This window comes from Pleurodeles waltl, chromosome 6, assembly GCF_031143425.1.
Source record: "Pleurodeles waltl isolate 20211129_DDA chromosome 6, aPleWal1.hap1.20221129, whole genome shotgun sequence".
Classification (NCBI taxonomy): domain Eukaryota; kingdom Metazoa; phylum Chordata; class Amphibia; order Caudata; family Salamandridae; genus Pleurodeles; species Pleurodeles waltl.
The window spans coordinates 1,556,690,913-1,556,707,485 of NC_090445.1; the positions used below are offsets into that span (position 1 = coordinate 1,556,690,913).

General features: G+C 47.2%; 1 protein-coding gene across 2 annotated transcripts in view; it reads right to left on the bottom strand.

Annotated features, from left to right (window-relative positions):
• MTOR (mechanistic target of rapamycin kinase) overlaps window positions 1-16,573 on the bottom strand; it is a 1,113,749-nt gene that overhangs the window by 972,842 nt on the left and 124,334 nt on the right. For both annotated transcript variants that reach the window (XM_069241238.1, XM_069241237.1), the window contains exon 6: window positions 13,903-14,037. In XM_069241238.1, coding sequence (XP_069097339.1) covers window positions 13,903-14,037 — 135 coding nt within the window. The remainder of the gene's footprint in view (window positions 1-13,902; window positions 14,038-16,573) is intronic.

Sequence of the window (16,573 nt, forward strand, 5' to 3'; positions counted from 1 at the left end):
ACACACCAGTGTACCCATGATGTGGACACAGGAGACAGCATGCCTGTCAAAAACAAAATATTTAGACAGTCTGACCAAGTTAAGGAAAGCATCAAGGTGGAAGTCCACAAGATGCTGGAATTGGGAGTAATTGAGTACTCTGACAGCCCCTGGGCTAGCCCAGTGGTCTTAGTCCCCAAACCTCACACCAAAGAAGGAAAGAGAGAGATGAGGTTTTGTGTGGGCTACAGAGGTCTCAACTCTGTCACCAAGACAGATGCTCATCCCATTCCTAGAGCTGATGAGCTAATAGACAAATTAGGGGCTGCCAAATTCTTAAGTACCTTTGACTTAACAGCAGGGTACTGGCAAATCAAAATGGCCCCTGGAGCAAAAGAAAAGACAGCATTCTCCACACCTGATGGGCATTATCAGTTCACTGTTATGCCCTTTGGTTTAAAGAATGCCCCTGCCACCTTCCAAAGGTTGGTGAATCAAGTCCTTGCTGGGTTGGAATCCTTTAGTGCAGCTTATCCTAATGATATTGCTGTCTTCAGCTCCACCTGGCAGGATCACCTGGTCCACCTGAAGAAGGTTCTGAAGGCCCTGCAAACTGCAGGCCTCTCTATCAAGGCATCCAAATGCCAGATAGGGCAGGGAACTGTGGTTTACTTGGGACACCTTGTAGGTGGAGGCCAAGTTCAGCCACTCCAACCCAAGATCCAGACTATTCTGGACTGGGTAGCTCCAAAAACCCAGACTCAAGTCAGGGCATTCCTTGGCTTGACTGGGTACTATAGGAGGTTTGTGAAGGGATATGGATCCATTGTGACAGCCCTCACAGAACTCACCTCCAAGAAAATGCCCAAGAAAGTAAACTGGACTGTAGAATGCCAACAGGCCTTTGACACCCTGAAGCAAGCTATGTGCACAGCACCAGTTCTAAAAGCTCCAGATTACTCCAAGCAATTCATTGTGCAAACAGATGCCTCTGAACATGGGATAGGGGCAGTTTTGTCCCAAACAAATGATGATGGCCTTGACCAGCCTGTTGCTTTCATTAGCAGGAGGTTACTCCCCAGGGAGCAGCGTTGGAGTGCCATTGAGAGGGAGGCCTTTGCTGTGGTTTGGTCCCTGAAGAAGCTGAGACCATACCTCTTTGGTACTCACTTCCTAGTTCAGACTGACCACAGACCTCTCAGATGGCTGATGCAAATGAAAGGTGAAAATCCAAAACTGTTGAGGTGGTCCATCTCCCTACAGGGAATGGACTTTATAGTGGAACACAGACCTGGGACTGCCCATGCCAATGCAGATGCCTTTCCAGGTTCTTCCACTTAGAAAATGAAGACTCTCTTGGGAAAGGTTAGTCTCATCCTCTTTGGTTTGGGGGGGGGGGGGGGTGGGGGTTGTGTAAGGAAATGCCTCCTTGGCATGGTTACCCTTCTGACTTTTTGCCTTTGCTGATGCTATGTTTTGAATTGAAAGTGTGCTGAGGCCTGCTAACCAGGCCCCAGCACCAGTGTTCTTTCCCTAACCTGTACTTTTGATTCCACAATTGGCACACCCTGGCATCCAGATAAGTCCCTTGTAACTGGTACCTCTGGTACCAAGGGCCCTGATGCCAGGGAAGGTCTCTAAGGGCTGCAGCATGTATTATGCCACCCTAGAGACCCCTCACTCAGCACAGACACACTGCTTACCAGCTTGTGTGTGCTAGTGAGAACAAAATGAGTAAGTCAACATGGCACTCCCCTCAGGGTGCCATGCCAGCCTCTCACTGCCTATGCAGTATAGGTAAGACACCCCTCTAGCAGGCCTTACAGCCCTAAGGCAGGGTGCACTATACCATAGGTGAGGGTACCAGTGCATGAGCACTGTGCCCCTACAGTGTCTAAGCAAAACCTTAGACATTGTAAGTGCAGGGTAGCCATAAGAGTATATGGTCTGGGAGTCTGTTTTACACGAACTCCACAGCACCATAATGGCTACACTGAAAACTGGGAAGTTTGGTATCAAACTTCTCAGCACAATAAATGCACACTGATGCCAGTGTACATTTTATTGTAAAATACACCACAGAGGGCACCTTAGAGGTGCCCCCTGAAACTTAACCGACTATCTGTGTAGGCTGACTGGTTCCAGCAGCCTGCCACACTAGAGACATGTTGCTGGCCCCATGGGGAGAGTGCCTTTGTCACTCTGAGGCCAGTAACAAAGCCTGCACGGGGTGGAGATGCTAACACCTCCCCCAGGCAGGAGCTGTAACACCTGGCGGTGAGCCTCAAAGGCTCACCCCTTTGTCACAGCACAGCAGGGCACTCCAGCTTAGTGGAGTTGCCCGCCCCCTCTGGCCACGGCCCCCACTTTTGGCGGCAAGGCTGGAGGGAACAAAGAAAGCAACAAGGAGGAGTCACTGGCCAGTCAGGACAGCCCCTAAGGTGTCCTGAGCGGAGGTGACTCTAACTTTTAGAAATCCTCCATCTTGCAGATGGAGGATTCCCCCAATAGGATTAGGGATGTGACCCCCTCCCCTTGGGAGGAGGCACAAAGAGGGTGTACCCACCCTCAGGGCTAGTAGCCATTGGCTACTAACCCCCCAGACCTAAACACGCCCTTAAATTTAGTATTTAAGGGCTCTCCCTGAACCTAGAAACTAGATTCCTGCAACAACAAGAAGAAGGACTGCCTAGCTGAAAACCCCTGCAGAGGAAGACCAGAAGACAACAACTGCCTTGGCTCCAGAAACTCACCGGCCTGTCTCCTGCCTTCCAAAGAACTCTGCTCCAGCGACGCCTTCCAAAGGGACCAGCGACCTCTGAATCCTCTGAGGACTGCCCTGCTTCGACGACGACAAGAAACTCCCGAGGACAGCGGACCTGCTCCAAAAAGACTGCAACTTTATCCAAAGGAGCAGCTTTAAAGAACCCTGCAATCTCCCCGCAAGAAGCGTGAGACTTGCAACACTGCACCTGGCGACCCCGACTCGGCTGGTGGCGAACCAACACCTCAGGGAGGACCCCCGGACTACTCTACGACTGTGAGTACCAAAACCTGTCCCCCCTGAACCCCCACAGCGCCGCCTGCAGAGGGAATCCCGAGGCTTCCCCTGACCGCGACTCTCTGAAACCTAAGTCCCGACGCCTGGAAAAGACCCTGCACCCGCAGCCCCCAGGACCTGAAGGACCGGACTTTCACTGCAGAAGTGACCCCCAGGAGTCCCTCTCCCTTGCCCAAGTGGAGGTTTCCCCGAGGAAGCCCCCCCTTGCCTGCCTGCAGCGCTGAAGAGATCCCTTGATCTCTCATTGACTTCCATTGCGAACCCGACGCTTGTTCTAACACTGCACCCGGCTGCCCCCGCGCCGCTGAGGGTGAAATTTCTGTGTGGGCTTGTGTCCCCCCCGGTGCCCTACAAAACCCCCCTGGTCTGCCCCCCGAAGACGCGGGTACTTACCTGCTGGCAGACTGGAACCGGGCACCCCCTTCTCTTCATTGGAGCCTATGCGTTTTGGGCACCACTTTGACCTCTGCACCTGACCGGCCCTGAGCTGCTGGTGTGGTAACTTTGGGGTTGCTCTGAACCCCCAACGGTGGGCTACCTTGGACCAAGAACTGAACCCTGTAAGTGTCTTACTTACCTGGTAAAACTAACAAAAACTTACCTCCCCCAGGAACTGTGAAAGTTGCACTAAGTGTCCACTTTTAAAATAGCTATTTGTGAATAACTTGAAAGGTATACATGCAATTGAAATGATTCAAAGTTCCTAATGTACTTACCTGCAATACCTTTCAAACAAGATATTACATGTTAAATTTGAACCTGTGGTTCTTAAAATAAACTAAGAAAAGATATTTTTCTATACAAAACCTATTGGCTGGATTTGTCTCTGAGTGTGTGTACCTCATTTATTGTCTATGTGTATGTACAACAAATGCTTAACACTACTCCTTGGATAAGCCTACTGCTCGACCACACTACCACAAAATAGAGCATTAGTATTATCTCTTTTTACCACTATTTTACCTCTAAGGGGAACCCTTGGACTCTGTGCATGCTATTCCTTACTTTGAAATAGCACATACAGAGCCAACTTCCTACACTCTACACAATAACCATACCCCAAAACCACTCACTTATTCGCCCTCTGGCTTTCCCATCTCTTTGCCAATTAAATATCTCTCATAGGGTCCCCAGTATTGTTTGGGTCTATTTTCGAGGGGATTAACTCATATGCATCTGCCTGAGTATTACAATATAGCATGTCTGAGTGCCATTCTTTTAAGGTCAGCACAGGGCCACGGTCCCATCTTAACGGCCACCCTGCGCTTCGTCAACAGCATACCCATAGACACTAAGTGCCGATCTTCCATCTTCACATCTCTGTCATAACCCAGGAGGGCCCAGAGGGGCTTGAGCTCCTGCCGGGTCCCCACAATTCCCTCCAGCTCGACAAACACACCTTCCCAGAAATGCTACATGCCCTAGCAGGACCATGCCATGTGGAGAAAGCCCGCGTCATCCTCTCCACACTGGGGGCAATCTGCTGCATTGCGCAGTCCATACTTGAATAGCCTAAGGAGTGTGTAGTATATCCTATTGATGTATCTAAAGTGGATCATGCGATGTCTGCCATTGAGTGAGATGTGACGAGTCATGGAGCAGCAATATTGCCACTGTATATCCGTTAAGGGTATCCCTAAATCTCTTTGCCATTCCGCCCTAGATTTTGTCAACCCTCTCCCACGTGCTTTCTGAGCATGGGCATAAAGTCTGGTCACTAGCTTACAAGGTTGAATAGCTTTGATAATCATGAAAAGGGCCGGCACATTAGGCGGTTCTAGAAGATCATCCCCCAGTAAAGCGCGCACAGCATGACGGGCCCTATAATACTGATATTGCAAGAGTGGGGTCGTTGCCCGCTCTTGTTCAGTGATAGATGCCCAGGTGCGCATTGTAGCCCAGTGAAAGAAGTCTCTCATCGTCCTAATGCCCAGTTTTCGCAATGTGGCAACCGTGCTCTTGTCTTGCCCCAACGGGAATCAGGCACACCATTCCAATGCTATATGTGGAGAGTATAACTGGGAGAGCGCCTGTCTGGCCATACATGGTTAGTCGAGTTTAGGGAATCAAGTGCCTCATGTCGATGAGTGGGAGGCTGAAACAGCCGATGGGGCACGTGGTGCGGAACCAACATGTCCCATTCTAACTTCAGGTGAGGCAACTCAAGGGAACTATGTAGCCAGGAATGTGCAAACATGAAGTATGTCTTTCTAGAGCAGTGATTCCCAACCTGTGGTCCAGGGACCCCTGGGGGTCCACGAAGCCTCTTCAGGGGGCCTGCAACTGCTTAGAAAATGAAATAATATTAACAGATTAGGTGCCCAGCTTTCAGTAATGACTTTGTGGGGGGTCCCCAGATTCCAATAATGATTCAGTGGGGGTCCCCAGGTTCTAGTATTGATAAAGTAGGGGTCCACAGAAATCAAAAGGTTGGGAAGCACTGCTCTATAGTATACCTCTAAGTCAGGAGGCATTGAGCTCACCAATTTCATATGGTAGCGTTAGTAACTGCCACTGCACTCTCGGTTGCTTTATTGCCTATGCAAGTCTAATAAGAAGAGTCCTCAACTTTGAAAAAATAGATTTCGGCAGTAACAGGGATATTCTGGAAGAGAAATAGAAACCTTGGAAGTATCACCATTTTCATGAGGGCTATATATCCTACCAGGCAGAGCAGCAACCTGGTCCATATCTCTAAATTTCCGGACAGTTTTTGTATTGCAGTATTGTAATTGTCAGACATAACTATCTTAGGGTCTGTGTGAATTTGCATTCCTAGATAGCGAACCACGCCCATTTCCCACCGAAAAGGGAAGTCCTTTTCTATGGGAATCATGGTTGGTTTCAGTTATTCCGTAAACCGGAAAGCGTGTCAAATCTTGTAATCTCTCAAAGTGCCAGCGCGAGGTTACACCTTGGATGGCGAATATATAATAAAGTATCATCCGCATATGCAGAGACTACTAAGTTATATCTAGGGAATCAAAGGCCTCGGTCCCCATGGTATTCTCTCAGTGCACACGTGAGCGGTTCTGCAACAATCGCATATAGCAAGGGCGATAGCGGACATCCCTTTCTGATACCCCTTGTGGTAGATACCGCCTCAGAGACAGATCCATTATCCTAACTCTTGCCAAGGGTGCTGTATAAAGAGTCTGCACCAATTGCAGAAAGACCTCACCCGCCCCTATATGGTGTAACACTGCCAACATGAAATGCCATTCCACAGAGTTGAAGGCCTTTTCTGCATCGAGAAAGACTGCAAATGCACTCACCTCTGGATACAAATGTTGTATGGGACCAAATACAGTGCAGAGGTTCGACATTAAGCTGCATCCTGGGATCTATCCCAATTACTCCTGTTTTATCACCTTAGGCAGTAGTACTGCCAATCTATCTGCCAGGATTTCAGCATAAATTTTGGTGTCCACATTAATTAATGATAGTAGTCTATAAGAGTAGCACTGTAGGGGGGATGTACCCAGTTTAGCAACGTAATGATTAATGCCTCTCTCATAGAGAGTGGCATCTCCTTAGCCTTCGCATTTCTTCATACAATGTGATCAGGTATGGAATCAACAAATCTTGATAGGTTTTATGGAAAGACACTGTCAGCCCATCCCGGCCCAGGGCTTTCTCTTCAGCCATATTTTTGAGGGACCTACGTATCTCCGCAGGTTGCAGAGGTGCCATTAGATACTCTCTGTCAGTGTTTGTCAACCATGGCATGGTAATAAGTGTCAGATAATCAGAGATAGTGCAGCGTAATAGTCACAAAACCGAATTACAATCTTTACCGGATCGTTAATGAGGCAACCACTCATCATGTACCTCTAGGATAATGTTCCTCTCTCTACTAGGACGCGCCCTGCCTGCCAATGTCGCACCAGGGCGCACCCCCTCCCCACCGACACGGGCTGTCACGTACTCCCCCATGTGTTGAACCTCATTATGCACTGTAAAGAAATTCTGTTATCTTTTCATGGATGTGGTCCAGCAGTTTTTTGTCTAGCGTTATCAAGTGTTCTCTCTCCAGCTGAGCAATTTCCTGCTCCAATAGGGCTAATCGCTCCTGCAGTGATTTCAGGATCCCCGCCTGCTTAGGTGTTGTGTTCCCACAGATATAGACTTTAAATGTTTCCCATACCGTGTTAATGCAAAGGACTGAGCCAATATTCAGCTGGAAAAATTATTTGATGTCTTTAGCTAAGTGATCGCAGAACATTGCATCTAATAGTGAGTATGGTGGGAACCTCCACATGAACGGGGCAATTCCCTGAGGCCCACTCCAATCTCAAGCGGGAGCGGCGAGTGTTCCGAGTACGTTCTGGGCCAGGGGTCGTGTGCATGTGTTCTAGGGACAACACTCCTGGACACCAACCGAAAGTTGATGGATGTATGTAAATCATGTGTTGTCAAGTAGTGAGTGTACCCCCTCTGGCAGATTGTGTCTCCAAATGTTTACCAAACTAGCGTCTCCTGTGATCGTGGGCACTGCTTTTGCCGCTGGTCCCCTGTGTGCACCCCCTGAGCAATCTATTGCTGGATCTAGTGTGCAATTAAAGTCTCCTCCCCAAATTTGCAGCAGGCTCCCCCACGCCACCACTCATGGCTAAGCCAAAATAAAACTGGGTATCATCTTAGTTGGGGCCATAAAGTCCCACTAGCATAAAGGTGAGATCTCTTCTGCTGCAGGGGGCCAAAACATATCTACCATCTGTCACAAGCTCCTGTATGTGTATGCCTGAGTGTTTAGCTGCCCATATAACTACTCCCCGAGAGTGGGAAGTGAACCCAGCCACTAAAAACTGACCCTGCAATCTTTTTGAAGTAAGCACATTACTGTCTTTGGGCTAGATGCATCTCCTGAAGTATAGCCAAGTCGACTCTGTGTCACTGAAGGTTGGCTACCACCTTCCTCACTTTTCTGCCATCATTCAGTCTTCTGATGTTCCATGTCAGCAACCGCAGTACACTTGACCCCTCCCGGTCAGTGGTCTCAGGTGTATAGCCAGTCATGTGGCGTATGGTGTATTATGATCTGTTATCATTTTGCTCCTACACTGAGTCAACCACTGCCTCAACAACGAAAGAAAACCCTGTGGTAACTTATTGGCAACATCCCCTTCCCCACCCACAACAAACTGCCCTTCTCTATATGCGCATACCTCCCCCTCCCCACATTACGTTAGGGTGGATGTTAACCAGTCGTTCCTTTCCCCCATATCCATCAGGCCACACTTATAGATATAAAAGGGCATCTCCACGTGTGGAAGTTGCCCTCCTCTGATCGTAAGTTACATGGATACACACGCTATACTTCACCCCCCCCACCCAACCCCCTGCATCAGCCTCGTAAAATAAACATCCCCCTGCATCAGCATCGTAAAATAAACATTGCCTATCAGTGGCTGGAGAATAATGCACATGCAGTGCCTCCTGTGCTGAGTCTCTACATTTCAACCATATCATGTTAATTTGTCTGAGCAGCAGAATGAGCCACGCAGATACACTTCTAATGTGTCTGATTAGTCACCCTGATATTAACAGCAGTAATGTTCTCCCACACGTGCCTTTTTTTCCATCCTGCCCTAAAGGAGATTTGGAGGTTGCGTCCTGCTGCTCCCCTCTGGCCAGCCTCTGTTTAAAAAATTGTGCAAGCAATTTATGGTCCGTGAATAGCACTGGCTTGCCATCCACCATAACCCGAAGCTTGGCCAGGTAAAGCATGCGGTATCCCATTTGTAGTTTTCGTAGTTGGTTCTTCACTAAAATGAACTGCCATCTTGCCTCCTGCACATTCTGTGTGAAAGCAGGGTAGATAGAGATTTCCATTCCTTCATGCTGTAATGTCTTTAGTTCTCTCGCTTGGCGCAGCGCTGCATCAGGATCCCTATAGTTTAATAGTTTGGCCATTACCGGCCTCGGGGGTGCCCGGAGGAGGCCGGGTCTCTAACGACTTGTGTGCTCTCTCCACCACAAACATAGCTGAAAAAGCTTCATGACCCAGCAACTTGACGAGTAGGGATTCGATATATATCTCTCCATGTTGTCAAAGGTGGAAGATTCTGCAATACACACTATGTGTAGGTTGTAACTTAGAGAACGTACCTCCAGGCCCTCGACTCATCTGCAGAGCTGCAAGCGTCTTGTCCATGGCGGATTGGGTGGAGTTCAGTGCTGTATGGTCATATTCCATTTCTGTAATGCGTCTCTTTGTCTGGTCAAGGCGCTCTGTGTGTTTGTCTAGTCTTTCAGTTATTCTGTCCATCCTGAAAGATAGTGAATCAATTTTACTGTTGATTTGGACCAACCTCTGCTGCATAGTGGCTAGTATCGGCTTCAAATCTGGGTAGGGGTCTGCCTCCAGGGTCCAGACCCCCGTACCAGAGTCTGGTGTGGCCATCTGCATTCTATTCACTTTGCAGAGGTCAAAATGCAGCTTGGGCTGGTTTTCGGTGCTTTTGCCCATGGTGGTCAGCAGGGCCAGGGAGTAGATTGTAGCAACAACAGTGGCAGCGAATGTGGGCAACTTTTGCTGCTTGTTTGGGTATGTATTTCTTGCGCACTGCAGACGCGATGTAACCTTTTATCTCCTCTTCCAGTTACATCTGCACCTGCCCCAGCAGGACTGCTGAATCCAGCAGCATGTGCTCCTTACCCTGATCCGGAAGCGCCACACATGGCAGCCCACCCTGAGAGGCAATGGCGCCCACACTCACTGTGTCGGATACCTTCCCTGGCTTGCATCCGCTGCCGCCTCGGGTCCACCCGCCAATGGGTACGCCACCAGCTGTACCTCAGATCGAACAGGGGGAGACCCGCCCCACATATCAGCAGGCCGACTTCACCTCTCAGCGCTGATCTTCTGTCCGTGGCCCATTCTCTGCGGTCTCTCACTGGCACCGATCTGGCAGTACATTCTCCTCCAAGGCTCCCTGGGCCTCTCCACGCCAGCGGACTCACTCGTCTGCCTGCATTGGGACGCCAACCTGAGCGCAGCTCGGCTGGAGTGTGTAGGAAGTTGGCTCTGTATGTGCTATTTCAAAGTAAGGAATAGCATGTTCAGAGTCCAAGGGTTCCCCTTAGAGGTAAGATAGTGGCAAAAAGAGATAATACTAATGCTCTATTTTGTGGTAGTGTGGTCGAGCAGTAGGCTTATCAAAGGAGTAGTGTTAAGCATTTGTTGTACATACACACAGGCAATAAATGAGGAACACACACTCAAAGACAATTCCAGGCCAATAGGTTTTTATACAGAAAAATATCTTTTCTTAGTTTATTTTAAGAACCACAGGTTCATATTCTACATGTAATATCTCATTTGAAAGGTATTGCAGGTAAGTACTTTAGGAATAATCACAATAGCATATATACTTTTTACATAAAACACATATAGCTATTTTAAAAGTGGACACTTAGTGCAATTTTCACAGTTCCTGCGGGAGGTAAAGTAATGTTAGTTCTTGCAGGTAAGTAAACCACCTACGGGGTTCAAATTGGGGTCCAAGGTAGTCCACCGTTGGCGGTTCAGAGCAACCCCAAAGTCACCACACCAGCAGCTCAGGGCCGGTCAGGTGCAGAGGTCAAAGAGGTGCCCAAAACACATAGGCTTCAATGGAGAAGGGGGTGCTCCGGTTCTAGTCTGCCAGCAGGTAAGTACCAGCGTCTTCGGAGGGCAGACCAGGGGGGTTTTGTAGGGCACCGGGGGGGACACAAGTCAGCACAAAAAGTACACCCTCAGCAGCGCGGGGGCGGCCGGGTGCAGTGTGTAAACAAGCGTCGGGTTTGTAATAGGAATCAATGGGAGACCAAGGGGTCTCTTCGGCGTTGCAGACAGGCAAGGGGGGGGCTCCTCGGGGTAGCCACCACCTGGGCAAGGGAGAGGGGCCTCCTGGGGGTCACTCCTGCACTGGAGTTCCGATCCTTCAGGTCCTGGGGGCTGCGGGTGCAGGGTCTTTTCCAGGCGTCGGGATTTCAGAGTCAGGCAGTCGCGGTCAGGGGGAGCCTCGGGATTCCCTCTGCAGGCGTCGCTGTGGGGGCTCAGGTGGGACAACTTTGGTTACTCACAGTCTTGGAATCACCGGAGGGTCCTCCCTGTAGCTCCTGCCTGGGGGAAGTGATAGCATCTCCACCCAGTGCAGGCTTTGTTACTGGCCACAGAGTGACAAAGGCACTCTCCCCATGTGGCCAGCAACATGTCTCGAGTGTGGCAGGCTGCTAAAACCAGTCAGCCCACACAGGTAGTTGGTTAAGGTTTCAGGGAGCACCTCTAAGGTGCCCTCTGAGGTGTATTTTACAATAAAATGTACACTGGCATCAGTGTGCATTTGTTGTGCTGAGAAGTTTGATACCAAACTTCCCAGTTTTCAGTGTAGCCATTATGGTGCTGTGGAGTTCGTGTTTGACAAACTCCCAGACCATATACTCTTATGGCTATCCTGCACTTACAATGTCTAAGGTTTGGCTTAGACACTGTAGGGGCACAGTGCTCATGCACTGGTGCCCTCACCTATGGTATAGTGCACCCTGCCTTAGGGCTGTAAGGCCTGCTAGAGGGGTGACTTATCTATACTGCATAGGCAGTGTGAGGTTGGCATGGCACCCTGAGGGGAGTGCCATGTCGACTTACTCATTTTGTCCTCACCAGCACACACAAGCTGGCAAGCAGTGTGTCTGTGCTGATTGAGGGGTCCCCAGGGTGGCATAAGATATGCTGCAGCCCTTAGAGACCTTCCCTGGCATCAGGGCCCTTGGTACCAGGGGTACCAGTTACAAGGGACTTACCTGGATGCCAGGGTGTGCCAATTGTGAAAACAAAAGTACAGGTTAGGGAAAGAACACTGGTGCTGGGGCCTGGTTAGCAGGCCTCAGCACACTTTCAATTCAAAACATAGCATCAGCAAAGGCAAAAAGTCAGGGGGTAACCATGCCAAGGAGGCATTTCCTTACAGAGTGATTTTGACATTTCCTGCCACATAATTCCAGTGGCCCTGCATATAACTAAAACACTTAAATTTACTTTCTCCCTCTATCTAAAGCCAAAAATGAAAATGTTGACATTTAGCATCCTAATTTAAATCTGCCATGTTAATTCTAATAGAATATGACTTTCACCACCCCACAATCAAGTAATTAAGTAACAAGCAATCCTTCTTTGCTGTCTGCACCAGATCACAGGCAGACACACTCCAAAGAAAGGAGGAGCCAGGCAGATGAGAGACGGTGCCGACAGCCAACAAAGTCCAAATGTGACCAAGTTAACAGTCTGGTTTATTGCGTTGTTTACAGCTAAGCTAAACTCAGAGTTAGAATGCTCTGCAAATGAAAAGGGCAGCTTCCCTGGACACGAGCATGAAACGAAGAAATCAAATTCCCCTACAGACCAAATAAACATGACAAAGTGTAATCTTACAGTAGTTGATCCATGCTCCCACACAGAAGGAGGAGGGACAGAGAGGCATGACTGACTTAGCAATCAAGGATTTTTAAATGACACTTAAACTAACAAATGAAATAGCTTTAAGCCCACAGTAAGTATACTAAAAAGTATACACAAGGTTGAACACTTATGATCAAACTACAAAAATAGTTGACAACGGAACTCTTTCTCATGTTTTGACTGACATCCAACGGAGCCGATATATAGAGAATAATGGTTGGCAAGGTCATACTTTAAGAATGCGTAGTTAAATATGTGGTAAAAAAAAAAAAACTTTTAACCAATCACATCCACAGTTAATGAAGGGTTGTCCACATGTATAAACAAAGAGAACACCCTTACAAAATCCATTACTGGGTAGCAAATCCCCACCCCCTTCTGTGCAGGAGACTGAGAGGGAAATTGTTTTTTTAGCTCATTTTGACCGAAACTTCAAAACTGCTATCATTTTCTGCCTTTGCGCACAAGAAAATGTCAGTGGCAAAGTGCATACTAGGGTACCAGATTTTAACTATATATACATTCGGTGGGATTTCGAATGTTAAATCCGTCGCCGAATACACCAGTTTATTTGGCAGAGGAAAAAGTATACTGTATCAACTCATTTTATAAATGAAAACGTGCAAGACCTGTAGAAGAGAAAGAAAAACAGGGAGAAAAAAAGATGGAAAGGGATGAGGGGGAATCCATGCACGGAGGCTGAGGGGAGAAACAATGAGTGTATGTGAGTGTGTACAAGCAAATGTGCATGTATGAGTGACTACACATGTCTCCCTAAGAAGGGCATGTGTCAGTGTACAACAGTGTGCATTTAGGTATGGGAAGTTCTGTCCTAGAATCCTCCAATATAGATTGTATGGGAGCAGAAGCATTTATTAGTATTTTCATTATAGGCAAAGAGAATTCTCCAATTACCGGAGAAAGATATCAACTTGGAAGACAATCCAGGTAAAATGGACGACAATCCACCAGTAGATGGTCCCCTCGTTTAGCACTTCCTCTGCTAGTAAGAGGGGGTTTCCATTACTATCAAGCTCCTAATAATCCCCAGTCTTTTACTTTTTCGGAGCAGGTGAGGCTGGGAGCGATAGTGTATGTCACAATTTATGACTCATTATCTCTCATCCCAAGATGAATGCACAAACACATGTGCGAAGACAGATCGATAACAAGGCCACACAAGGTGTTAAGGAGGAGTCAATTGCTATCACATACAAAAGACGAGGCTTGCCCTTAAAGGATCCTTCAACTACAGGTATAGCCTGGTGCATCCAATCATAAACACGAATGAATCCACAAATGGCAGATGTCAAGCATCCTTTCAATTATGCTCCTTTTTCCTTGATTGTGAATGACTGCTGAGGGGTCCTAAGGGAGAAGTCGTAGGGAAGGGTCTGGTATACAACATCAAGCATCTTACCTCTCCTTCCATGCTGCTGATTCTCACAAGCTCATTAATTATTAGTAAGGCTCCATGGATACGATCATCGCGACTCACACCCTTCTCCTTGGAAAAAGATTCATCAAAGCCCCTCTCAGCCTCTTCAAATGTTTGCTGTGGGAAAAAGGAGAAATTTACATAAGAGTTCAAATGTTCAAGAGATGTTAAAGTACTTGTTCAATTGTCTTAGATATATTGCTAACCTGCCAAAGTACAGCCTCCTCACAGAGCTCATAGAAATTACCAGAACTCTGACGTTTCCTGATCACCCAAAGCATTATGCAATCTTTATTTTTCTTTAATTTTCTCTACTTGAAGTCTAAAGTTATAATTGGTCAAAGAGGATTATAAGTACCAGTATGCAAAGAGAAAAATAGGACTGAAAAACTTCTCATGCAAAGGATTGGGAAACTCAAGGACTTTGAGAATGTTAGATTTAGAAGTGTACAATGGGCAGTAGTCTTAAGGCATGCATCCTAGGATTGTTTGAAGCACTGATACTTAAAGTACATGCAACTCTCCTGACCTTTACATGCGGCCCCTGATCAACAGCAGCACTGGGCCCCTGATCAACAGCAGCACTGGGCCCCTGATCAACAGCAGCACTGGGCTCCTGCTCACTCGACTTTTCACTAACATTAAAAATATGTTAAATAAACAGGCAAGTCTTTATTTAAAGGTTCGTTGAAGTTAAAGAAAGGAAGACTATAGGTTGCCCTGCACCACTTAAGTTTTGGAACACCTTCACTTGTAGAAAAAGTGCAAAAATATAATAAAGTCAATTCAAAAAGTGTATTTCATTAACATGCAGAACTGTTTCACATTAGTGCGTCAAATATTATATCAGTGTACTGAGTAGTATTTCTTTAATTGATAGTTTTCAAACATTAATTTAGAAAAGTTCTATCTTCCCCCCACACTGACAACAATGTCATTAGTAAACTAAAAAGGCAAGTCAGATGACGTGCACTTTGTGGATGGTCTGGGTGCCCATTATACATGAACAACATTATAATTTATTAAATCACACACAGTAGAGAAGGTTTTGTACAGTCCACACCCTGAAGTTGTCAATTTCGAGGTTCTGTTATATGCAAAAATGAAGAAAATGGAGGGCATGTGAAATAAAACAAAAGACTTGGAACATGGGAGACCAAAAGTCTCAAAGAAAACGATTTTTCCACCTTTATGTCTCCATTGCATATACAGAATATGCAACACTTTTAAGAATAACTCCCCCCCAACTTGAAATTATATCCCATCCTGCACCAGACCCTGGTAAGCCAAGCCAGTAACTGAGTATAGCAAGCAGCCAAGAGATCTGTTTTTACATAGCTGACATAAGATGATGCACGTCTATTGTTTGGCTAACTGTCTGGAAAGGAAAGTGCTTCAAGTTATGGCACAACCATTATCCTTTGTCTGATGAACAGGAAACAACATCAAAGTAACAAAGTCAGTTTACGCCTCTGTGATTAACGAGGTTTTCCATTGGGAAGAATGGGGATCACTAGGAAAAGTCCTGATCACCAGCACAGATTTTTTTTGCAGAAAATGCATATTTCTTTGTTCCTTGCATTTTTTTTTTTTATTTCCCAACAGAGTTTGTAAATTACCCACACATTAGTTATGTCACACTAAATTTTCTGCCTCAGAGAATGCGTGCAGAAACAACAGACAACAAGCATTTAAAAAGCCAATAGGTCTCACCTATACATGAACTCTTGGGTTTGTCAAAGTGTTTTAGCCATGTTGTACACCAGCGTGGCTACTGTTCAGCGTGGCTAACGGTTAATGGCATAGAAAAGAGTGGTCTAGAGTGGGGTGTTGTAAAGTGGAGTAGAGTGTCATGCAGTGGATTGTCACAGACTGCAGCGTCTTAGAGTCGAGTAGAGTGCCGTGCAGTGATTGTCACAGAGTGGAGTGTCATGGAGTGTTGTAGAGCCGAGTGCAATGTCGTAGAGTACAGCGGAGTGTCATAGAATAGAGTGTCAGAGTAAAGTAGAGTGGAAAAGTGTGGAGTGGAAAAGTGTGGAGTGGAATGTCATAGAGTGGAATAGAGTGGTACGGTGCAGAGTGGTGTGAAGTGTTGTGAAGTGGTGTGGAGGGGCATAGAGTGGAAAGTCGTAGAGTGAAGTATAGTGTCACAGAGAAGAGTGGAGTGTCCTGGAGTGATGTGGAGTGCACTGTTGTGGTGTCACGTGGTGTAGAGTGATCTGGAGAGGAGGGGCATAGAGTGGAGGGGTGCAAAGTGGAGGGGCTCAGACTGGAGTAGTGTGTCAGAGTGGAGTGGCATAGAGTGGAGTAGCATAGAGTGGAGTGGCACAGAGGGGAATAAAGCTTTGTAGTAGAATGGAGCTGAATGGAGGGGCGTAGAGGGGAGTAGGAGAGAGGCGAATGGAGGGGAGTAGGAGAGAGGTGAATGGAGGAGAGTGGAGGGCCGCAGAGTGGAGAAGTGTGTCAAACGTGGAGGGGAGCAGAGTGGCGGGGCACAGAGTTCAGTACAGTTTTTTAGAGTGTCATAAGTAGAATGATGTCGAGTGGAGAGGAATAGAGTGGAGGGGCACAGAGTGGAGAAGAGTGGTGTGGAGTACAATGGAGTAGAGTTTAGGGGCACAGAGTGGCATAGAGTGCAGTGGCATAGAATGTC